A 24,097-nucleotide genomic window follows, 5' to 3' on the forward strand; every position below is an offset into this window, starting at 1 on the left:
TTTTTTTTTTCCCTCCAAAAACTTTGCCCACCCTTTTGGAAAATCCTGGATCCGCCCCTGGATTGGCTGATGTATGATTTGATTAATTGATTGATACGGTAAATTGGTTGGTTTGTTGGTTGGTCGGTCGGTTGGTCAGTCGGTCTGCTGGTTGGTGGGATAGATGATGTATTAATTGGTTGTTTGATTGATTGAATGATTGATTGTTTGATTGAATGATTGATTGTTTGATTGATTGATTGATTGATTGATTGATTGTTGATTGATTGATTGATTGGTTGATTGATATTATTGATTGATAATGGTTGATTGATTGATTGAATGATTGATTGATTGATTGGTTGATTGATTGATTGATTGATTGAATGAATGAATGAATGATTGATTGATTGATTGATTGATTGAATGATTGATTGTTTGATTGATTGATTGTTGATTGATTGATTGATTGATTGGTTGATTGATATTATTGATTGATAATGATTGATTGATTGAATGAATGATTGATTGATTGATTGATTGTTTGATCGATTGTTTGATCGATTGATCGATTGATTGATTGATTGATTGATATGATTGATTGATTGATTAAATTATTGATTGTTTGATTGATTGATTGATTTGTTGGTTGGTTGGTTGGCAGGTTGGGTGGATGATGCATTGATGGATTAATTGATTGGTTGGTTTTGGCCTGGGGTGGTTGGATGGATGTATCATATATATAGGCTATTGATTGATGTAATGATTAATAAATTGATTGTTGGTTGACCGGCTGGTTAATAATTGGATGATGCAGTAATTGATTGGTTGGGTGATCTGTTTATTTATTGAATTTGTTGACTGTCCGATTGATAGGTTGGTTGGTTGATGGATTATTTGATGAGATTTAGCAAGATAGGCTCCGTGCATAAATGCCCCCTGCATTTTAAGGTATAGGAGTACATTATTAGAAATAGGATATAATAATTTCCTTTCTTTTTCTCTCTAGCTCTCTTTAAAAAAATTGAGAGAAAGGAAAAGATGATTTCACATATACACCCCCACCATTTTTTCTTTCACCTCCTTTTGCATGTTATGGTTGACAAGTGTATGGCTATGTACAGTCATAATTTTTTTCATATCTGTTTTGTGGTATCTGCTTTATTTTTTGTACAATGTATGATATACTTCTTAATTATTTTTTGGAACAATATTTGTATTACTATGCCATATTGTAGTGATAGGAGAATGACCTTGTTTCATTATATTTGTGAAAATTTGGCATTAAGTCACTAATTCATTTTGTTATATTTCTATTGAATTGTCTTTTTTTTTTCCATAATAACCCTTTTTTAATGTCTTGATGCATATACATGTAACTATTCAATGTAATTGCATTGTATGCTTCTTTTTTTTGTCTGACCTGTAGCATTTCAATCACGTTATCTCTATGACCATCTTTGGCATTCCATAGTATCCCTTTTGTAATTCTTGTTGTCAAGTTGTTTTTAAAACCTTGGCTTTGAAGGAAAGTGAGCTCAGAAGTTGAAAAAAATAACAACTTCTCAGTAAAATTCATTGATGGAACGATGTCTCGTGACTGGGAACGAAATTTTACAAATACCATGAGAGAAACAGAGGATAATCTAAGCCGAATGAGGGTAAGCTTTGTATTTAAGTGCGGTGCGATGCGTTGATGATGTGTTGTCTGTTGAGCGGCGAGCTCAGAGACTGAATTGCTAGCCACTGCACTGACGCATGACTAACCCGAGAGCTACCGCGTAACCGCATACCGTGCACCGTACAGGTCGCGAGAGCTAGCGCTAGCGAGAGTGAGGGTTGCGAAGAAGAGTTACAAATAAATACAACTTACATGTATGTTTTGCGCTTGCATTAATAAAATTAGCATGCATGGATACCCATTTTGCAGAGACAGAATATTGTGAACGAGAGTCTAAGTCTTACCAAAGTATTAAGTTTTCATTCAAGTTGTAGCCTAGACACTTATCGTTAAATCTTTTAGCCCAAACTATTTTAATGCATTCTATTAATTTTCTTCCTCGCTCGTTCCTGACCTTGTTTTTCCTCATCCTGACTGTCTGAGTGTTTCCTTTAAGTTTTAATTTTAGAGTCTAAGGTAAGATCTACTTAGTTTTATTCCTCCATTTTTTTCTTCCTTTCTTTCCTTAAAAAAATGTTTTTTTCTTTCTTTCTTTTTTTTCCCTATGAATAATGATATTACTTGAGAGTTTTCTTGTTTTCTGTTTCCTTAATTTTTCTTTCTTTTCCCTTTTTTTTCTCCCTTTCCTTCCCTTCTTTACATTTCAATTTTTTCTTTCCCTTTTCTAATTCTATCTTTCTCCCTTTCCCTTTTTCTTTTCTTTTTTTTCTCTCTCTATAATTCAATTTTATTTCCTTCCGTTTTCCTGTATTTTCCTTTTTATTTTATTTCTTAATCTCCTTTACGTTTTTTTGTTCATTAGATATTCTCATTCTTATCCTTTCTTTTCTTTGATGTTCTTTTCCCTCTATTTTCCTTTTTTCTCCTTTTCTAATTCATATCCTATCTTTTATTTTTCCTTCAAGATCTTTTCCGCATTCACTTCCTTCTTTCTTCTATACAAGGTCAAGTCAATCTTGACGTTCATATGCCATAATAATCAATATAATGATTGTGGGCATTAACGGAAAAAAAAACAGAAAGACCCGTACCTGCTTGACCCTTCCTTGATAATTGCACTGGCCAATCCTATTCCCTTCCCTGTCAAATTGGGAGTTGCCGTTTATTTACCTGTTTCCTTTATTTTTACTTGTCCATTTGGTGATGCCAACCTGAGTTTTGCAATTTTTTAAGTATGTTTTTAATGAAACTCAAAATTAATTTCTTTATTTCTAGCACATTTTTGGTGACCTTTTTTCTTAAATGTGAGCTAAGCCTCGGTACATTTGAAATGTGGCACACATTTTGCACTCTTCATTACAAAATTTCAGAGTTTTTGAATTTACCTACATGTATAAATCAGTATAAACAAAATATGAATTTCAAATATAGAAAATTTGGGAACAGCCCCAGGAAACATTCAGTTGGGTGTGTAAATGATTATTAATTAACCAATAGATTTCCAAGATATGGGATTGCACTGTCTCTTAATCTGACTCTAGAATGCATTGTTGATCGAATATTTGAGTCTCTGGTTGGTAAGTGGGATGTTGGCTTCACAAGGTCCTTCACAAATGAGAGACACAATGCCACGTCGATCAGCAAGAGAAGGCAGTTTGAGAACAAAAAGTGCCTGCTTGTAAGATACATGCAGACCTGCCCACCAGTACGTTTTTGGCGTATTTAGTACGTTTTTGCAACCAAAATAGGGCAATACGTTTTTTTTTTTTTTTTTTTTTTTTTTTTTTACGAAATCGTAATTTATTGAGAAAAATCATCTCTATATGTCTCTATTTCATAAAACTTACACAAATATGGTTATTAGATCAATGTAATTTGAGGTAACTTTTTTTTTCAATCCTTTTGTTAAAACCAGGATGAGATTAATATGCACATGTTTAAATGTTTTTTTTTTTTTTCATCTGCAAGAGCAGTGCGCATTTTAGCTTGCATGCAGCTTGAGCGCCGCGATGAGCGAGTGCGCCACACATTTTATTATGAAATACACTTTTTTTATCACAGAATAAAATTTTTCATTCCCAGAGGTTGGCAGGTCTGTACATGTATATAGCGTTCACCTAATACAACTCGCAGGGCTCGGTTTTGTATGGACTCAAGTTTTCTTGCTTCTTCCTTGGTGATCCCGGCATTCCAAACGGGGGCCGAGTACTCTTTGACTGGTCTCACATACAGTATTTCTCCTCTTCTGTACATGTTTTTATAATTCTTCATATGACCTTTATTCTTTATTATTTCTTTTACCAAAATATGAATGGATTGTTAAATGTTTTATAAATTAGTCTTTTCTTTCATCCTCTCACAGAATCGTCTTGATCCAGCGAGATACAAGCCAATAGATAGCACCCTCATAGACTCCCCTCCAGGTAATATATGCTTTAAAAAAATTATTTACACTGGTAATTACATTCAGATTTAATTTCAACAATCTAATTTATGTAAATATAAACAGAATGCTCAGCAAAACAATAATTTTTTTATAAGATCTATAGGAGACTGAAAATGGAGAAGGCAAGTATTTTTTTGCTGAATGCTGATATTAATTGAACCTTTACTGTTAGATATTTGTGTGGCAGTTGCCTATCCAAAGTTAAAGGTCAAGTCCACTCCAGCAAAATGTTGATTTGAATAAATAGAGAAAAATCAAACAAGCATAGCGCTGAAAATTTCATCAAAATTGGATTCAAAATAAGAAATATTTTAAAGTTTTTCTTATTTTTCACAAACAGTGATATGCACAACTCAGTGACATGCAAATGAGACAGCTAATGATGCCCCTCACTCACTTTTTCCTTTGTTTTTTTATTGTTTAAATTACTAGTATACAATATTTCATTTTTTTACAGATTTGACAATACGGACCAACTTGATTAAAAAACCTTATAGTATGAAACAATGCTAGTTTCACATGTTCAGGGAGGAATTAATTGTTGTTTCACTTGATAAATGAGGAGAAAATTAGAATATTTCATATGATAAAATACATAAGAAATAGTAAGGGGATGACGTCATAGGTCTCCTCATTTGCATACCGACCAGGATGTGCATAACTGTTTTGTGAAATTAAGCGAAACTTTAAAATGTCATATTTATTTATTTTATTTTACATCCGATTTTGATGAAATTTTCATTGTTATGCTTGTTGGATTTTTCTCTTTTTATTCAAATCAATTTTTGTTGAGGTGGACTTGTCCTTTAGACCAGAGTTTAGATTAATTATGAGTTCAGAATAATGGTCAATATATGTCTCATATCAGATCAAACAGAGCAGTTAAGCAATGGCATCCCCAAGATCAGACTGAAGCAAAACATGAAGGAGCGCCCAGTTTCAGCCATCTTGACCAGTTCCTCGCCTAGTTATGAGTTGTATCGACACAGTGCGCCCTCTACTGGCCTGGTAGCACTTCTCTCGGAGAAAGTGGAGAGACAGAATAAGGTAAAGAGAATGAATTAAATCATGGATTATTCTCAATCTTTATAATTGCACATTTAAATCTTTCATTTTATAATCATGTACTCTATCTTATATCACCATTATCTGAGCTATTTGCTGAAACATGCTTTATTAATTACACAACGTCCTCAATTTTTTCATTTTTTTTTGGCCTGTATTGATTGCATTCTAAACTCTTTAAATACAATTTTTTTTTAGATTGGAGTATATTACATTTCCCATAGACCCCAGCTCAGTTTTAGGGGCCAAGGTTAAAATTATCCTGGTTTATATTGGTTCTCTACAATCTTGCAATCAGTGGTATGCCAAATATGACCCCAGATATCAAGTCAAGTTCTTAACCCTTTTGCCAGCTTTCTGAACTTTGCTTTAATTCAAGCCATTGATTATCTCATGTAGTTTTAACTCTTATGTTGCTTCTAAACCAATCTTGGTACTCAAATTCTCAAAATAAAATGAGAAATATTCTTGTGTGATTGATTCCTCAGCAGATAAAGAAGGCACATGCGATCATTCCTGGGCAACATTTTGGTATTGGCTCAAAGGATATCAGTACAGGTTCTAGTCCTTGGCCCGGTGTTTATGACACCCTTATTACGTTACGTACTTAACGTGCCCTTTCTTGAAAAAGAGATCCTTTTGACGTGTTTTTTTTTGGTCACGCATGGTATCTACTCGTCAATGGAAGTGCCCACCCCCCCCCCCCGGGTCCTGGGTCACTGCGACTCCATCCCATGCCAGTTAGGGCAGGAAGTTCTGGGATAGCATAGTGGACAGTTTTCAAACCATCGTTTGATGGTGAGCTCGCATGAGATGGACATGAAACGCATCACTTGTAGGTGACATGGTTTGTGGCTTGGTGGTCTTAGAAAACAGACATGTCTTGCTTCAACAGAGTCTGTTTTGATCATGCTATACAACAGGCAGAGAGATGTTTCACATGATCCTATAGATAGTTTCATTTGGAGGAGGAGGTAAATGATGATGATGATGATGAAGACAGAGATGCCAACCCTCCCGATTTCATCGGGAGGCTCCCGAAAATTCATCCCAACTCCCGCCCTTACGATTACCATCCTTATCCTCCCGAAATTACGATTTTTTTTTGCATTGATCAAATTGGATTGGAAGTACATGTATCGTCTGCTGACTTTAGCATGTAGTAACTCCATTACGTTTCGCTGCTACTAAATTATGTGTGAAAGGAAGACAAATAAGGAGCAGCGAAAAATTGGTGCATGTGATATGCCCAACGGGAATCCACTGTGCACCAGGCCGGTAGGCCCGGCTAGCTTCGCGAGGCGTGTGCGCTCGCGGCCGCTGGATTTGTCGAGTCGTGCGATGGAATATCGGTGTGTGATTTTGGCGTATTGATGGGTTGATATTGACACGAAATGGCGGAAAATCAACAAAAAAAGACCAAGAAATGGTCTCAGAAGTATAAGACTGAATACAGTCTCCAGTACCCGTGTATTCGGAAGTCGGAAAGAGGAATCTACCATGCATTTTGCACAATTTGCAGCGTGGACATTAAAGTTGAGCACGGAGGTCGTGATGATATTCGGAAGCACGTAGGTAGCAAACGGCATACGGATATTGCGAAGACGAGATCTTCGAGCTCCACTAGTACCCTGTTGACTTATTTCACCAAGCAAGGGAACAGCGAGGAGGAAGACGTTACCCGCGCTTTAATAATAATAAAGAGGATAATTCCTCATTATTATAGTTGAACAGGTACTTTTCTTCTATTGTCCCCTCATTTTTTTTACATGTAAAAATGCATATTTGATATTTTTATTTTTATGTCAAAAAAGTGGGAACAATGTTTTTTTAAAAACATGTGAAATGCTCCAAAATAAGGGTCAGATTGCACCAGAGAGCATCTAGAAACCCAGAGCTTCCAGGGCCCTAAGGCGGGCCCTCGACCCCGGCCGCAAGGGTCGAGCGCTCCGCGCTCGAGATGTGCGCTACGCGCACATAATTTGGTGTCGGTTGCAAATCCTCCCTAATTCTGATTTCCAAAAGTTGGCATCTCTGTGAAGATGTTGATGATAATGATGATGGTGATGATGATGATGATGATGGTGATGATGATGGTGATGATGATGATGGTGATATTGATGAAGATGGTGATGATAATGATGATGGTGATGATGATGATGATGATGATGATGATGATGATGATGGTGATGATGATGGTAATGATGATGGTGATGATGATGATGATGATGATGGTGATGATGATGATCGATGATGATGGTGATGATGATGATGATGGTGATGATGATGATGGTGATGGTAATGATGATGATGATGATGATGAGGAGGAGGAGGAGGAGGATTATTATGATGATGTTTCACATGATCCTATAGATAGTTTCATTTCTGAGTTTATTTGTGAGTTCTCCACCTCCCAAATAATTGAGTAGTGCATGATGTTTCAGGAAGACTTTCCAAGGTGACTTACTGCTGTGATTTACAAAGAAAGATGTTGTGTCACATCCAGTATTAGTGCATAAGATACCTAGGTTTTCTGTCACACAAATCCCTTTGTGACCATGAGTTTCTAGCTGTAATGTCTCCTCGGATTTGTAGCGCTAAATCAACAAGTGATAACCATCATTTTGATGATAAGGGGCATGGCTCCATCACATTCTTCTAGTCTTGTCAGATCTGTTACACTGCACTTGTTTAATACTGTCTTTCTAGGAATCGGCATCATTTTTCTTTCAGATATGCCTCTGTCCAGGGGTTGAATGAAATTGAAAGTATCTCCAACTATATAGACTCCAATCTTTTCCCGAATGTGGCCCTTGGGCAAAAGTAAGAGGGTCGAATAGGGGTTGATGATTCATCTACAAACTGTTTATACCACTACCAGACAACTGTCCCTTTTTGTAGTATTTTATGTCTTTTCATATTAGAATAGGCCTACTGCAGGTTTCATGGGGAATACTTTTTTCTCAAAATTGTTTTACACGCATGTCAACTGGAGGAAGCTGAAAATACTTTGTTTACACCCAAAATTATTTTTTCATCCCTCAAAAATACTGCATTTCTATATCAGTTGGCATTCGTATAATAGAATGTATCCTTTATTTGCTGGCTCCTACAGCTGCTTGCCCTACCATATTGTCGCTATTTCAGTATCAGTGTTATCACACTTGTGTGTTTTTTTTTTTTCTGTAGATGGTATGAAGGTCTACAGATAGGCAATGATAGCTAAACTCCAGCTGCAATTAGATCAGTCGCTCTAGCTAATCTTAGAGATCAGTTGTTGTAATCAAGGAAAGTACAGTAGCTTGTACGATTAGGGGAGTGTTGACAACTTACCTTGATTTGATTTTGATCGGACACTTTGGCGATTTTTGAAACGCTCCAAAACGCTCAATAAATGCTCATGGGGAAGGACACCCACTAGCGTTGAATAAGTAAACCATTCCACATCGGCACACAGATGTGTAACATATGGGGGAAATGAGAGAGGGGACTTTGGAGAGGGCCCAAGGGTGGTGCATGGGAATAGTTCCACCTTTTATTACCAAGAAACCTCTGAAATATATTCATCTTAAATTCAAGGAAAAATTTAGAATGTAAAATTTGTCTATTCCTTCAACACTTCACCATTTCTCTCATATGTTTTGTACACAAGCATCTTGCTATATGCAAAGGTAAAAAAATGTCATTACTTACTCAACGCTGTGGGGCGCTCTTCTCATTACGTGGTTTATGTTTTGTCCGATCTTCCCCTTGTAGTATCTTTGACAGAATGTACAGAGTTGATAATCAACATCTGGTGAAAGTCTCTTTCCTGGATCCATCAAAACTTGATAATCGTTCGGATAAAACATTACAGAATAGAAAATTTCCCTGCATTAACCATGCAGTTACTGAATTAATGCTTAAGAAACCATTATTTGGTTATGAATACATTTTATTATTGAATTTATTGAATTCAAGAAATCAAGTGTGCAGGCCATTTTGCAAGCTTATAAGTTCATGTGTGGATGTGCACGTGTATGCAGGTGTGCCCAAATACTCATTAAAAAAGCAGCAAATTAGAGTTCAGAATGGGAGCCAGCTCGGAGCAATGTGGCTTTGTTTGCTGACGACACCAAACTTTACAATATAGTGAGTGACTTATCAGAGATCAATGATCTTCAAGAGGACCTTGAGAGACTGCAATTATGGTCAGAGAAATGGCAGTTACCTTTCAACAGCAGTAAATGTTGAAGGGAATAATCCAGAAGCAAAATTCTATTTGCTGGAACAAGAACTGAATTAGGGGCTACTGAAAAGGATCTCTGAGTAACAGTTGATAACCAATTAAAATTTCATCAGTATGTGTCTCTAGCTGTTAACAAGGCATACAAACAACAGTTGTAAAGAGAACTTTCACTTAGCTAAACAAAACTATCTTGCCAATTCTCTTCAAGACATTAATTATGCCACATCTGGAACATGGGAGTGTCATCTGGAACGGTAGATTCACAGAACATGCCAAGAAGGTTGAGAGAGTGCAGAGGCGAGCAACAAAACTTGTGAAGGATATGAGAAACTTCCCATTTGAAAGGAGACTAAGGGAACTTAACATGTACTCACTCTATTATAGAAGGAGGAGAGGAGATATGATAATGGTCCACCAGATTACTATGCATGTATGGTCAACATTTGTCCATACCATTTCTTCTCCAAGTCTTTAGTAGAAGAGTAAGCAATGACTGGAATAGTCTTCCTGAAGACTTAATACAAATGCCAACAACAGACAAATTTAAAAGAAGTATTGATATCTTTTGCAAAGTAAGCACTTTGAGCTTCCATGACTCCTCACGCAAGCTCATGAAGTAGTACATGTAGTTTTCAGCAATATTAATCCTACAAGAAGCGATTGGGAGTTACAGGCTCACGCCTTCATCCCATAACAGATGATGATGATGATGCAGACCTTGGGCATTTATAAGTATTCACTATTTTAATAGTTGATACTTTCATCATACAAAATTTGTTTTGTAGGTGATGGAGCAGCTATCCCGTCAGGTTCAAGACCTTGAGAGTGACCGAAGGAAGAATGATGTCAAGGTCCGTGACCTCGAGCACCAGGTCAACACGCTGACCGCAAGACTTACTGAAAACAGGGGGCAGTATAATGTACGTATAGTCTGAATCACTTTCCATTTCCTAAACTTTCCACACATTGTGTGGTTTATAAGCTATTCAAATTCATGTTTTGTTTTATTATCAGTAATGAATGTAAAAAGGGAGTAGCCTAGACAGACCAATGGCTTTTTGTTACTCCCTCACATCCCATTCATTACTCTATGTTTTTTCGTGTTATTTTTTGTCTAATTGTACAACTGTCATTGTTGTTTTTACTCTATTGCATTAACTCACTCTTTATTGTACCCTGTTTTTTAAGAGATGTGAAATAAATGAACTTGAATTTGAATGTTTGTTTCAAAGAGAAAAAATATGATATCACTGTCAGTACATATTTTAGATATGATATATAAAGCATTTACTATGTCACCCCCTCCTCCCCCCCCCCTCTACTTTATTTGGTGCATCCTCCCTCAACCCAATCCTCCTACCCTCCCTCCAGCACTTCTGCCACGTCTTCTTTGGTTGCCCCCTTCCCCTCTGACCACCACCTTAAAGGTCAAGTCCACCTCAGAAAAATTTGAATAAATAGAGAAAAATCAAACTAGCATAATGCTGAAAATTTCATCAAAATCGGATGTAAAATAAGAAAGTTATGGCATTTTAAAGTTTTTCTTATTTTTCACAAGACAGTGATATGCACAACTCAGTGACATGCAAATGAGTCAGTTGATGATATCCATCACTCACTATGTCTTTGTTAATTAATTGTTTGAATTAAACAATATTTCATTTTTTACAAATTTGACAATATGGACCAACTTAACTGAACCATATGATATTAAACAATGCTAATTCCACATGTTCAGGGAGGAATTAATTGTTGTTTCACTTGACAATGAGGAGAAAATTAGAATATTTCATATTTCACATAATAAAATACAAAAGAAATAGTGAGTGGATGACGTCATCAGTCTCCTCATTTGCATACCGACCAGGATGTGCATATAATGGTTTTGTGAAATTAAGCGAAACTTTAGAATGTCATAACTTTCTTATTTTACATCCGATTTTGATGAAATTTTCAGTGTTATGCTTTTTGGATTTGTCTTTGTTATTCAAATTATATTTTTGTTGGGGTGGACTTGTCCTTTAAACTCAAGTGCCCTTCTCTAAACATAATCAATATCCCTCATAAAGGCCTTGAGTATTACTCAGAATTTCTAATGTATTCAAACTTTTCGACTTACTTGTTTTTAACATCAATATTACAGCAGACTGAACAGCAGATTGCTGACTGGCAGAGGGATATGAGAAATCGTTTAGATGAATTACACGATCGCATCACAAGACAGATCACAAACGGAGGAAACAGCGACGCGTATTTCAGTGAGAGCGCCCTCACGACACTCGCCAGAGATCTCCACGAAGCGTAAGTATAGCACGTCATACATCTGCTCTCTAACTTTGTGTACCGGCCAGGTGCAAGACATGTATTTAATCTGTGGATGTTCAATGTGTTTGATCCATTTGTTATAAAATAATCACATTTTTATTTTTATTAGAAAAAATAAATTGAATGATACTAAAGATCATACTAAACATTTCTCCAAATACCTGAAAAGAAAAGGAGAAAAATAGAATCTACCAATACAATTTTATTCTGCATATATTCTGAATATTCTTCATTAGTGGTGCCATGTTCATTAAAGAAAAGAAAAAGGATAATAAGGACTATGACTGAATGACATTATTTGTAAAGCAAGGTAAATTAAATGTATTTCTTTGCAAGTGCTTTCAATTGGCAATAATACTACCTGGATGAATAAGTTTTAATAAGTTTCCTAATGATTATAGATTGCCTGATTTGAGTAAAAAAAATGAAGGTTAGTATCATGGAAAATATTGAATATTATTGCCATCGTCATACTTGTTTTACCGAGACATAATTTAACGAAACTCTTCTTCATCACAAGAATGCTGAACAGATTTCAAAATGGAAACCCAAGCCGTTACAGGTTGTGATTAACCCATTTTTTTTTTTCTATAGTAAGCGGATGTTACAGGCAGAATGTAAAGCCCTCCATCATAAAATAGAAACATTGAGAACTAGACTGGTCAAGCAGGAGATGGACGTCACTGGTCAGCTGATGGAAGGCAAAGAAATGGGCCGGAGAATGGACAGACTTGATAGGGTAAGGTCAATTCAGTTCAATTCCCTTCAAACCAAATCGATTAAGTTCTTCTTAGTTCAATTCAAATCAATTCAGTTCAGATCAATTACTTTGAATTGAATTGAATTCAATTTAATTCAATTTAATTCATTTAAAACCAATTCAATTAGAATAAATTCAGATCAATTGTATTAAAACCAATTCAGAATATGATTTTTATGCCAATGTTGAATTATTTTTACTTTGAGCATAACAATAAATTTCAAATATCTAATTTGAATATATGAATTCAATTCCTTTCGATTCAAATAAAGAGATGTAAATTGTAATATTACATTTATTATATTGTAACACAATATCTGAAATGATGATGGTTTGATATTCTCTGCAAATTAAGAATTTAAAAAATGGTTTAAGTTAAGCCTCCATAAATCTTGAATTTGAGGAACTTATACACATTTTATGAAGAAGAAAAATGAGTGAAATACCGCAAGTTCTGACTCAGGATAAAGTAATATATATATATTTTTTTCGTTTTTGATATATAGAAGATTGGTAAGGTACAATCAGATCATCAGCAGGTCTTATCAAATCAACTTGGACTGTCATCTCGTCAACAAGCTTCAAGGATGTACAATGAACAAAAAGACATCAATGACCTCAAGTAAGATAAAGTCTTCTATATATACCTTGAAAGATAATGTTCACATGAATGGCCTAATAATGCTTATAACAACAAAAATGATCATGATGATGAGGAGGAGGAGGAAAATGATGGTGATGATGATGAAGATTATATGATGAAGAGGAGGAGGAGGATGATGATGAGGAATATTATTATTATTATTCTGCTGCTGCTGCTGCCGATGATGATGACAATTTACTTCTTTCCACCCTACATTTAGCATAAATCATCCTGTGACAAAAATAATCAATATAACAGTATTCAAATTATGATGAACCCCTAATTATTAATGATGTCTCCAAGAACTTTACAATACAGTGCGTCCCAGAAAAAAGGAAACCAGGATTCCCATGTATTTTTTCTTCAAAGGCAAATGAATTATGATATCTGATTTACATAATCATATGATTCAATTATTCCTCTTTATTTTGATACCTAATATGTGACAAACACTTCACGCATTAATGAGCAAAACGAGTTTGAAATTTTAATGTCAAAACCAGGTTGCACAGAAAAATTGGACAAGATTGGTTCTAGATACGATAAACTTGCTTATTCAACGATTAGCTCATTAGCATTTCTTTTGTATTCTTTGTTAAGATTCTCTCAGTGATCCCTGAAATGAGAAAGGATTCAGATTCACATATGAGTTTCTGCGCAAATCGCTGTTGATACGCCTCGGTATTTATCGTTTGTAATCTGTCATGCGCGAACGATTTGCTAAGCTGTTGGTTTCAAATTGGAGATGAGATTCCACTCTCGCCATGAGTATCAAATTTGTAATATAAACATGTTTAAAGGAGAATGAAACTCTTGAAACCAGCTGAATCCATATCAAAGAGAAAAATCAAAGAAACATATCGTTGAAAGTTTGAGGAAGATTGAATGAATAATAAGAAAGTTATGAGCATTTGAATGTCGAGATCACTAATGCTATGGAGATCCTCCCATTGGCAATGCGACCAAGATCTATGATGTCACAGATGAACAACTCTCCCCTTTTGGACACTGAAAATATACCCCAAAACATCTCTTTTTGCTCATTCTAATCATATGACAAACTATTCATCAATGATATAATGTTGTGAAACCTCTGTACTTGTCCTCTCATAAAGAGAACACCTCACCTTGTGATAGACTCTATAAAAGTGAGAATATAAGTGAAATAAGTACTAAAGTAATGAGGGAATTGCGAAATCTAACTCTGAAAACGGGTTTCCTTTTTTGTTGGACGCACTGTATTCCATATCATAGTCAGCAAATTCCTGATTAGTGGTCCCATTCATTCCCCACACTTGCACATTCTCAATTCCCTTAGTAGCAGCCATTTTGAAATAGTAGGGTTAGGCAATTTTAATATTCTGATCTTTTTCTTTTTGCAAAAAATTATCTTCTTTTGTTCATTTAGCTGAAGATTGTGTTTTTTTTAATCTAAAACTACCATTGAATGCTACAGTTTATTTCAAACAGAAATGTTTGTATACAAATGCAATAACAGTATTTTCAGGAGTTTTTATTATTATTTTGATGCAGAATGGAAATGAGTAAACTGCTGGCTTCTTATGGCAGGCTTGAAAGCGCCTCTCAAGTTTCCCGTTCCAGCAATGGATCAGTGCCCTCTACAGTCTCTGCTACTACAGTTTCATCAAGCATCAGTATGTTTCGTCTTCATTTTCTTGATTTTTTCACTGCTATTGAAGGGGAAGTTCACCCTCACCCTGACAAAATTTTTACTGTAAAAGAAGCAGAAAAGGGAATAACAAATATAAGTGAAGTTGTGAGGATAATCCATCAAAGATTATAAGAAAGTTATGTATTTTTTTTTTAATTTGTGACGTCATATGCGAGCCGCTCCCCTATATACAATGTTTTTGTTCTACCTTCAGTATATCAACAGATAAATGATTTCACACCCCCTACTGAAATTAACAATTTTCTTAGTCATCATTAACCTTTGAAAATTGAAATTAATGCATTTTTTATAAAATAACATAACATACGGGGCAGCAGCTCGTATATGATGTCATAAATCACAAAATTAACATTCTAATTTCTTAATCTTTGAAGGATTTTCCTCAAACCTTCAAAACAATTTTTTATCATTTTTTGGTATTTTTACAACAAACTTTTTGTCAGGATGAACTTTCCCTTAGACATTTTAATATTTGCTTGATACATTAGTATTGCCAAGGCCTTGCAACTTCTGTGAGTTAAGTAAAAATCTAATTTCGTAACATTATTAAACCCCTCTTTCAACTTCATAATATTCCAATTCAAGGCCCCTATGCAAAATGAAATATAATTTCAGAGAAATTATATTTTGCTTTTCACTTTGCAGGCAGCAGACGACACAGATCCTACCCATCCTCCGTGTCCTCATCCAAGGGACCAACGGTGGTATCATCTTCATGGCAACGGATGGGGCACCATCACCATCCAGACCGGAAGAAGAAGACGAGAAGGACCAAAATGGACCAGAGCACTGGCAGTACATCGAGCATCGAGGACCTGAGCAGCTCGGAGATCTCTCTGCCGCTCAGTATCAGTCACGAAGAAGACGAGGAGGAGGGTGCGGAGAAGAGGAGACAAGATGGAGGGAAGCAGCTGGCAGGCGACGATGATGAAGATGATGAGGATGACGAGGACATTGTCGACTTCCAAGGTGAGATTCGAAATTTGACTTCTAATCAACTTAGAAATTTTGCCCGTCTTTTTAGATATTGGATGGCTCAGATTGGGATACCGGAACCCCGCTTACAAAGAGTTACGATTGATCCAATCAACCACTACTATGGAAGGCCAGCAACAGCAACATCTAAAATACAGGTTGTTCAGAGTATTTTCTAGATATGATGTATATTCATACATTCACTGTTTTCTTAACAATTCAGTATGTTTCTCTTTGTTTTCAAAGGATACTTTGCAATTTCCTAAAGAAAAAGAAATTATGACATTGATGGATTTCCATGTACTTGAGATTGATTGATCGGATCAATCGTAACTCTTTGTAAGATGGGGCCCAGAGATATTTCAAGAGTTGGGGCCAATATGGCATGAATCACAGATGAGTGCAATATTGGCTCTAATGACTGTGCAATACGATCCCATATTGAACTGCAAGTTTTGTACAATAGCCTATGGGATATTTGTCAAAATTTGGTGCTTTGCTCAAAATTCTCTCACAGTACACAGTCAATTCATGCAGGCCAAAATATATGTTTTGGATACATCGTTAAAACACCCTGTCATAGATAATTGTTGTTATTGGATGATATCAATTAAATAAATCAGTTAATTTTAGGACTACAAAGTATTCATGTATCCAAATGTTATTTTGATAAGACATGCTTGGCCTTAATCATTATCTTTGCACATGAAAATGTATGAGATGAGAAGTCTTCCTTCTCATATATGCATGCACATCAAACCCCAGAGTTTGACATTGCTTAGCGCCCTCTTGTGTTCATAAGAATAAAATTGTCCATTCCCTGTCACCTCATGCTCACTCTAAATTCAAGCAAGTAGAAATAAATTGCAATTTCAAGTTTTGAAGAATTTAAACAAAATAAAAATCTGCAGAAGAGCAAACATAATTGTAGAGCATTTAAATTAGAATTGAACTATTGTTACTTGAGCATGTCTTCTGTTGATTTTGTTCCTTTTTTTAGTTGGATATAGGTAAAATGCATTCTTTAAGTTTATCTTCATTGGCCCATGTAGATTTCTCCACATCAGGATTGCTGGTTACAGCTGTCAGCACTTCTGACTTTTGTTGTTTCTATGAGTGGCTCTTATAATTATGTAATTGCCCAGTATATTTGAAAATATGAATTTGATTTTGGTAAAAAAACCTAAATTTTAAAAAAGTAGGGGGATGTTTCCTAAAAAGAGTTAAGTGTCACTTACACTTGTGCTTATTGCTTAAACATAAATACCAGGGGGGTGTTTCACAAAGATTTAAGTATTACTTAGAGTCACAATTAAATGCCAAGTTGCGTGCGGTATAAAAAGACATCAGGTCAATTCCAGCGTAACGGACATGACGTTCAGACAAATTTTTGTGATTCAAAGGTTTATACAGTAGAATAAGCAGTCTTTTGATAATTGTTACTGAGCTTATCAGACATATTTAAGTATCAGTTACATACACATGAAATTACAAATCGTTTCGTTGAACAGTTGCGGAGAAATTGTACTCTTTGTGAGCGTAACGGACATGACACGAAATGGATGAAGCATTTTTACCTCCTATTGCTTACCAAAATTCCTGTGAATTCTTAGATTGCATGTACCCGATGTTGGTGTTAATTTAACCTTAAGATCATGCTCTATCCATAAAATGGTGTTTAACAACAGTTTTGCAGTGCATTCTGTATTCATAGCTCAAAATGTAGCGTAACGGACATGACACACGAAGCGTAACGGACATGACAGTTTCGTCCACTTTTTGTAAGCGAATATAATTATTTTATTACAAGATATGGTACAAGTCTAATTGTTTGCATGTTAAGGCTAGCGGTTTTAGACACACATCATAACTGGTAATCTGTAATATCTCCCATTATTTTGCAATTTGAGAGAGGGGCTTTTCGTATAATATTTATAAAACAAACAAATATTTAGAAAAATTTCTTTTACACCAGTTAACAACAGTTAATGAGTATTTTCCAGTTACTACCATCCGCCACACCTAATTAAAAGAGAAAAAGTTGATAGTAAAGATTATTTTTTATTCATGGCTTACTATTTGACAATATACACTAGCGTAACGGACATGACACCCTTACGAAGTGAACTTCATCAGCACTTCTTAGTTTCAAAATGAAAGAAATATGAATAATGAATGTAATTATGTAACATCAAAGTACCTTTACCAACATTCTTAAGAAAAACATGTAGATATTATTGTCAGGTATTAGTAATTCAATAGCCTACATGATAATTTTATATAGAATACAATGCTTATAGTACCATTACGACACACTGAGAAGACCAAATCTAATTTTTGTGAGAAGAAAACAAAATGTACCAGACCTGTATAAATCCAAGATGAACATATTATGAAATGTATTTTATGATAAAGAATATGTACTAGTAGTAATGTCAGTTTTAAGATTAAAAAAATGATATTAAAAAGTATTTTAAAATTTAATAGCAGTACCTGGAAACCAGTCTTTCATTATCGATTATGTATGAGTTGAAAGTTAATTGGAATGTTTGTATATAAATCGCTTCTGAGATTTTTTCATTCAAAATAAATATCATCCTGAGTATAATCATCCTTTCATCAAATCTTGGATGTTCTAAATCTTACGATCTTGCTTGCTGACAAATGTGGCTGTATCTAATTTCGTTGCATTGTCTGCGCTGCTTGTGTACAAATGAAGATACATAATTCAAATCGTGATTATGGCTGACCAAAATACTATGACATAATTTATTGATCGCGCCACATTCCTTCCACAGCCCCTTTGCATTGTGATATTGCAAATAAGTGCCACTGTAGATTCATGGATTCATAGAGCTACATCATGTAACACAGATATCTGAATACAAACTTGTTTTTAAATGTGAGCCCGTGCCATCACTGAAGAAGTTGAGGTTGGTGAAAGTCAGATACTTTGAAGCAATATCAAAAATGATCTCATGAATTCACAAGTTGGAATTTTATCATGCTCCAAACTGTCAGTGCAAACACCTAAGATAATCAATTGTATTGTTCAAACACAAATGATACAGATTGTGATCCGAGTATGTTGCCAGATCTAGCTTCATCTTATCCTAATATTATGTGGCATACCGTTAATTCTCAGAAAATACACAAGAACAAGAGCTGAACTTTCATCATTAACCAACTTCTAAAAATAGCTTGAATGACATGCATATTCTAGGAGTTATTACATCCAGCTATCCTCAAAGGAGAATGAAACCCTTGAAACCAGCTGAATCCATATCAAAGAGAAAAATCAAAGAAAAATATTGTTGAAAGTTTGAGGAAGATTTAATGAATAATAAGAAAGTTATGAGCATTTGAATATTGAGATCACTAATGCTATGTAGTTCCTCCCATTGGCAATGCGACCAAGATCTGTGATGTCACACACGTACAACTCCCTCATTACTGTAGTACTTATTTCACCTATATTCTCACTTTTATAGAGTCTATCACAAGGTGAGGTGTTCTCTTTATGAGAGGACAAGTACAGAGGTTTCACAACATTAAATCATTGATGAATCGTTTGTCATATGATTAGAATGAGCAAAAAGATATGTTTTGGGGTATATTTTCAGTGTCCAAAAGGGGAGAGTTGTTCATCTGTGATATCATAGATCTTGGTCGCATTGCCAATGGGAGGATCTCCATAGCATTAGTGATCTCGACATTCAAATGCTCATAACTCTTCTATTGCTAGTCCTATTTTACTCAAACTTTTGTTGATCTTATTCTTAGATTTTTCTGCTTTCACAAAAGCTAACTTGCTTCAAGAGTTTCATTCTCCTTCAAGCAATTGAGACTGACCTCAGTCTGTGAAACTGAGCCTAATATTTTGTTTTCGTGAATGCTGCCTTTTGTCATATATAAGGCGTCATGTCCGTTACGCGAAGTGTCATGTCCGTTACGCCATTTTTATGAAAATGAAAAGTGGTAAGGGAAAATGATTGCTACACATGGTAGGGGGTTTAATTCTAACATAGAATCTGAATCTGCAGTACCTTCAGACAAATTTCCTGTAAGCTGTGAAAACTTTAAGTGAAAAACGTAACGGACATGACACTGATAATGATAAAGAAATTACACAAATCTGAAGATCGATTTCTCTAAAATTGATGAATGGCATAAAATTCAACGATGATTTTATGTTGATGTAAACATTAATCAACTATTCAAAAGTTAAAAGAGACCTCTGGGACCTTATTTGCTTTTAATAGAGACAGGAAAGATGAAATGTTTAAAAATAGCCACATTTTTTAGATTTTGCAATTTACTATTCTATTTTTTTTATGGTGGAAAAAACTAAAAAAATTTATCAATATTGCGATTTTTCTATTGGAAATTGAAACTCTATAGATTACTTTTTAAGAAAATTTGACTGCTTAAGTGAAATCTTAAACTTCATTTTTTCTCTAAAGTGAACATTTTCCATGGAATTGCCCATCACCGCATTGGTCAGATCATGGCAAATGGACGCGCACTACTGCGTATTGATCAATAAGATTGCGCGTTGCATATCATGTACATGTCGGCATTTAAGTGCGACTAAAGTCATACTTAAATCTTTGTGAAACACCCCCCACCCCCAGTTGTGGTAACGATCTCAAAATTAGTTCGAACAGAATCTAATGAAATTACCACCAAAGGGTTTGTATGTATAAATAAGAAATATGTGCCAAACAGCTCTAGAAGAAAATGCGTACTTGCTGAGAAATTAGCAAAATAAGCACAGAATTCCATCAAATGTTGGGTATCTTTAGAAGCAATATTGATACATTGTTCCACATGTGCTTTTCTGTGTTAGTGAACAACAGAATTATCGACTTTGAACTAAGATTTCATGATTTTACAAAGATAAGTTTACATTAATTTACCAGATCTAGATGTATGATGATTATTTGACAATTACCCTTGATTTAAAAGACTTTCTCAGAATGAAATAATTGTTTGCTGCAACTACTGTCTTTTACCTATAAATGACCTCATTGATGACTCCACAGAAGTGTGAGTCCTCTGAGCTTGATTTGACTAATGCGGTAATGCGTTACTTAAATTTTTGTGAAACACCCCAGTCCTTGTTTCATGATGTTAGATTGTAATTTCTTTCTTGTTTTTCTGATGTATAGATGACCTCAGCCTCTACTTGTCTGATCTTGATGTGAGTCACAAGGGTGAAGAGTTTGGAAGTGCCATCTCGTTGGACTCTGGAAACCTTGACCTTGATTTTATGTGACTCAGAAATGACCTTTGAACCCTGCAAGAACTAAAGACTTCAAACTTGAATAAAGCAATATAGTTTCAGATAGTGTCCATCTGAACTGTGACCTGTGAAGTAAAAAGTTTGCAACAAAGACTTCAGCCTTGCAATTGAGTTCCAGATGCGCATTTAAAGTGTAAACTATGAAGTGCAAGGTTTGCAAGAAAGATTTCAACCTTGATTCAGTACAACAAACCTTTAGATGTGGATGTGAATTGTGAACTGTGAAGTGCAAAGTTTGCGACAAAGACTTCAGCCTTGCAATTGAGTTTCAGATGCGGATTTGAAGTGTGACCTATCGAGTGCCAAGTGTGCAACGTAGACGCCGACTTTGGACAATGGCTAGAAATTTTCAGATTTGGATGTGAAGTGTAACCTATGAAGTGCAAAGTTTGCAACATCAACTTTGACCTTGATTTAATTAAAGCAACAAGAATTCAGATGTGGATTTGAATTTTGAAATAAAAACCTTGATTCTGCAGTGCAACTTTTTTAAGAAAGATATTTTACATTTATTTCATAAGATACATACTTCAAACTGGATTTTTAGCATTAGAATTTCAGATGTGGATTTGAAATAGTGTGACTCTGAACTTTGCAGTGCAAAGTTTGTAAGGTAGAGTTTTCACATGAATTTCATATGATTTTTTTTTGTGACACAGATTAAAATGTGGATTTGAACTTTAAAATCTTGCATGTATACAAGAGAGAAAATTTCACCTTGATTTTGTGTGATGCAGATTGATTTGTGGACTTGAACTTTGAACTACTTACTCAGTACAAAGTATGCAAGAAATATTTTACCTTGATTGTACACTATATGTCATAGATTTCAGATGTGGATTTGAACTTAAAACCTTGAACTAGTATGTAGTGCAAAGAATTCAGGAGAAAATGTAACCTTGAATTTGCGTGACACTGATTAAGATGTGGATTTGAACTTTGAGCATTTAAGTTTGAACCATAACTCTGTGGTGCAAAGAATGCAAGAAATATCTTGATTTAAACTATGGAGTGCAAAGGATGTAAGAAAATTTATTATTGATTTCGTGTGACACAGATTATGATGTGGATTTGAACATTGAACCTATATTTTTAAGTCTTTAGCCCTGCAGTACAAAGTATGCAATAAATATTTTACCTTGATTCTGTGTGAGTATATGAAGTGCAAATGATCATACAAGAGAAAATTTAAATGGATTTTGTGTGACACAGATTAAAGTTGCGGATGTGAACCGTGAACCTTTACATTTGAAACTTAACGCTGCAGTATGAAGTATCTTACTTTTATAGCGAGAGGGAGTGACCAACAGTGTGTGTGGTCTCATTAATATAATAATAATAATATTTACCCAGGGTATCCACTTCAGTTCCAAAAAGTGTTCTCCCAGCGGGCCCTGCTATTATTATTACCCGGCTAAGCTAGGCTATCAATTCAGGTGCACACAGCTTTTTGAGGAATTATTTCCTGTCAGTACCCATTTACCTCACCTGGGTTGAGTGCAGCATAATGTGGGTAAATTCTTGCTGAAGGAAAACGCGCCATTGCTTGGAATTGAACCCACATCCTTCAGATTGAAAGACGAGACAGAAAAGACTGTGTTACAAATAAAAATAAAAAACTTCAAAAAAATCCCCTTTGAGATAACTTTTAATAATTAGCCTAGTTGAGATACACAGCTTGTTCAATCACATATGCGGAATATTAGTTTCTTCTTTATAAAAAAGGGGGATGTTATAAAGATTTCAAGTAAAATTTTCAAAAGTTTTCAGCTCGTGCTTCTGGACCAACACAACGTACAGATCTTCCTAGAATTTTTGTGATCTTATCATGTAGTCCTTTTCATTGACTGAAGAATATTTTTAATTGATCAGCCAATTCGTTAGCATGTAATACTCAGTTCACTATTTGGGGAAAAAATTGCGATACAAGAAAGTGACAAAAAATTGTGGAAACTTTCTGGGTCAACTTGTTATTACTTCATGTGTCAATATACATGTTTTCTTCAAAGTAGCATGAAAACAAATCTTATTCCAATAAAATTTTGTAGTAATGAAAAGCTACTTAATTCAATGTTATTATTTTGTGTTATACCTATATGTGGTAATTTTGCTCCTTCCTCTTAGATATGAATAATGGGCTGGTTCAATATTAGAAAAAGAAAACCGATGAAAATACTCAAGTGAAATAGATACTTTTGCTGAAATGTCATGTATGTAATCACAGATTTGAAGTTTTTGATCACACACAAGGACTGTGCTGTGTGATGACAGATTTGCTAATCCAAATATGGTTCACAAAATTATTCTACCTGTATCTAGTTAGTGTAATAATCTTTTATGCAATAGGTGAATGACTAATTGGCCGGTATTCTGAAGTCGGGTTTAACTTAACTCAGTTTTAAAGTTGTGGTTTAAGTATGGATAGCCAATTGTTACAAAAACCACTAACAATAGAGATATCATATTTCAGCTTATTTGGCTCTCAAATCATTCATAATTGTCTAGGAAGTATAAATAGATGATTGTCTTCACCATCGATGAATCAGGAAAGAGCAGAGTAAACATAAGAAACATACAACTTGATAAAAATTTTGACACTGGGCTTCCTATAATTTTAGCACAGAGTTAGACCATGGTCTAAGTTAAACCCGCCTTCAGAATACGGGCCATCATGTCTAGAATAGTGTTTCTTCGAATGTAATTTGTGTATGCAAACTATTGTGTGCTGAATAAATAACAGATGAATAATACATAAATGTATGTTGTTTGTACATGAATGGAAACTTTGGTATCCATTAAATATCTGTGTCAAAAAAAGGAATTTTCTGACAAATGTGTGATCAAATTGGTTTAATTTTGAGGTCCTGAGGTAGATGAGTTTACATTTATCTATAATATAAGCAGTTGGCCTACTACTCATTTATTCTTATATCACATGGGCTAAACCCATTGGCCCGTATTCTGAACTCGGGTTTAAATTAAACCTTGGTTTAAAGTTGTGGTTTAACTATGGACAGCCAATAGTTGCATAAATCTCTAACAATATGATATAAATGT

General features: G+C 35.0%; 1 protein-coding gene across 7 annotated transcripts; it reads left to right on the top strand.

Annotated features, from left to right (window-relative positions):
• Positions 1 to 1,333: 1,333 nt before the first annotated feature.
• On the top strand, positions 1,334 to 23,862 carry LOC129270748 (uncharacterized). Of its 7 annotated transcripts, XM_064106496.1 has the most exons (11): positions 1,650 to 1,854; positions 2,097 to 2,116; positions 3,963 to 4,023; positions 4,915 to 5,093; positions 10,125 to 10,259; positions 11,483 to 11,640; positions 12,259 to 12,403; positions 12,931 to 13,046; positions 14,601 to 14,722; positions 15,406 to 15,729; positions 20,907 to 23,862. In XM_064106496.1, exons 4-11 carry the CDS (start codon positions 4,968 to 4,970, stop codon positions 21,011 to 21,013), a joined length of 1,233 nt encoding a protein of 410 aa, XP_063962566.1. In that variant the 5' UTR covers positions 1,650 to 1,854; positions 2,097 to 2,116; positions 3,963 to 4,023; positions 4,915 to 4,967; the 3' UTR covers positions 21,014 to 23,862. The 7 variants fall into 7 exon arrangements, with proteins under 7 accessions (XP_063962563.1, XP_063962564.1, XP_063962566.1 ...); XM_064106493.1 differs by lacking the exons at positions 1,650 to 1,854; positions 2,097 to 2,116 and adding an exon at positions 1,334 to 1,640; XM_064106494.1 differs by lacking the exons at positions 1,650 to 1,854; positions 2,097 to 2,116 and adding an exon at positions 1,452 to 1,640 and having other exon boundaries at positions 11,486 to 11,640.
• Positions 23,863 to 24,097: the final 235 nt, after the last annotated feature.

This window comes from Lytechinus pictus, chromosome 11 (genome assembly GCF_037042905.1).
Source record: "Lytechinus pictus isolate F3 Inbred chromosome 11, Lp3.0, whole genome shotgun sequence".
NCBI lineage: Eukaryota > Metazoa > Echinodermata > Echinoidea > Temnopleuroida > Toxopneustidae > Lytechinus > Lytechinus pictus.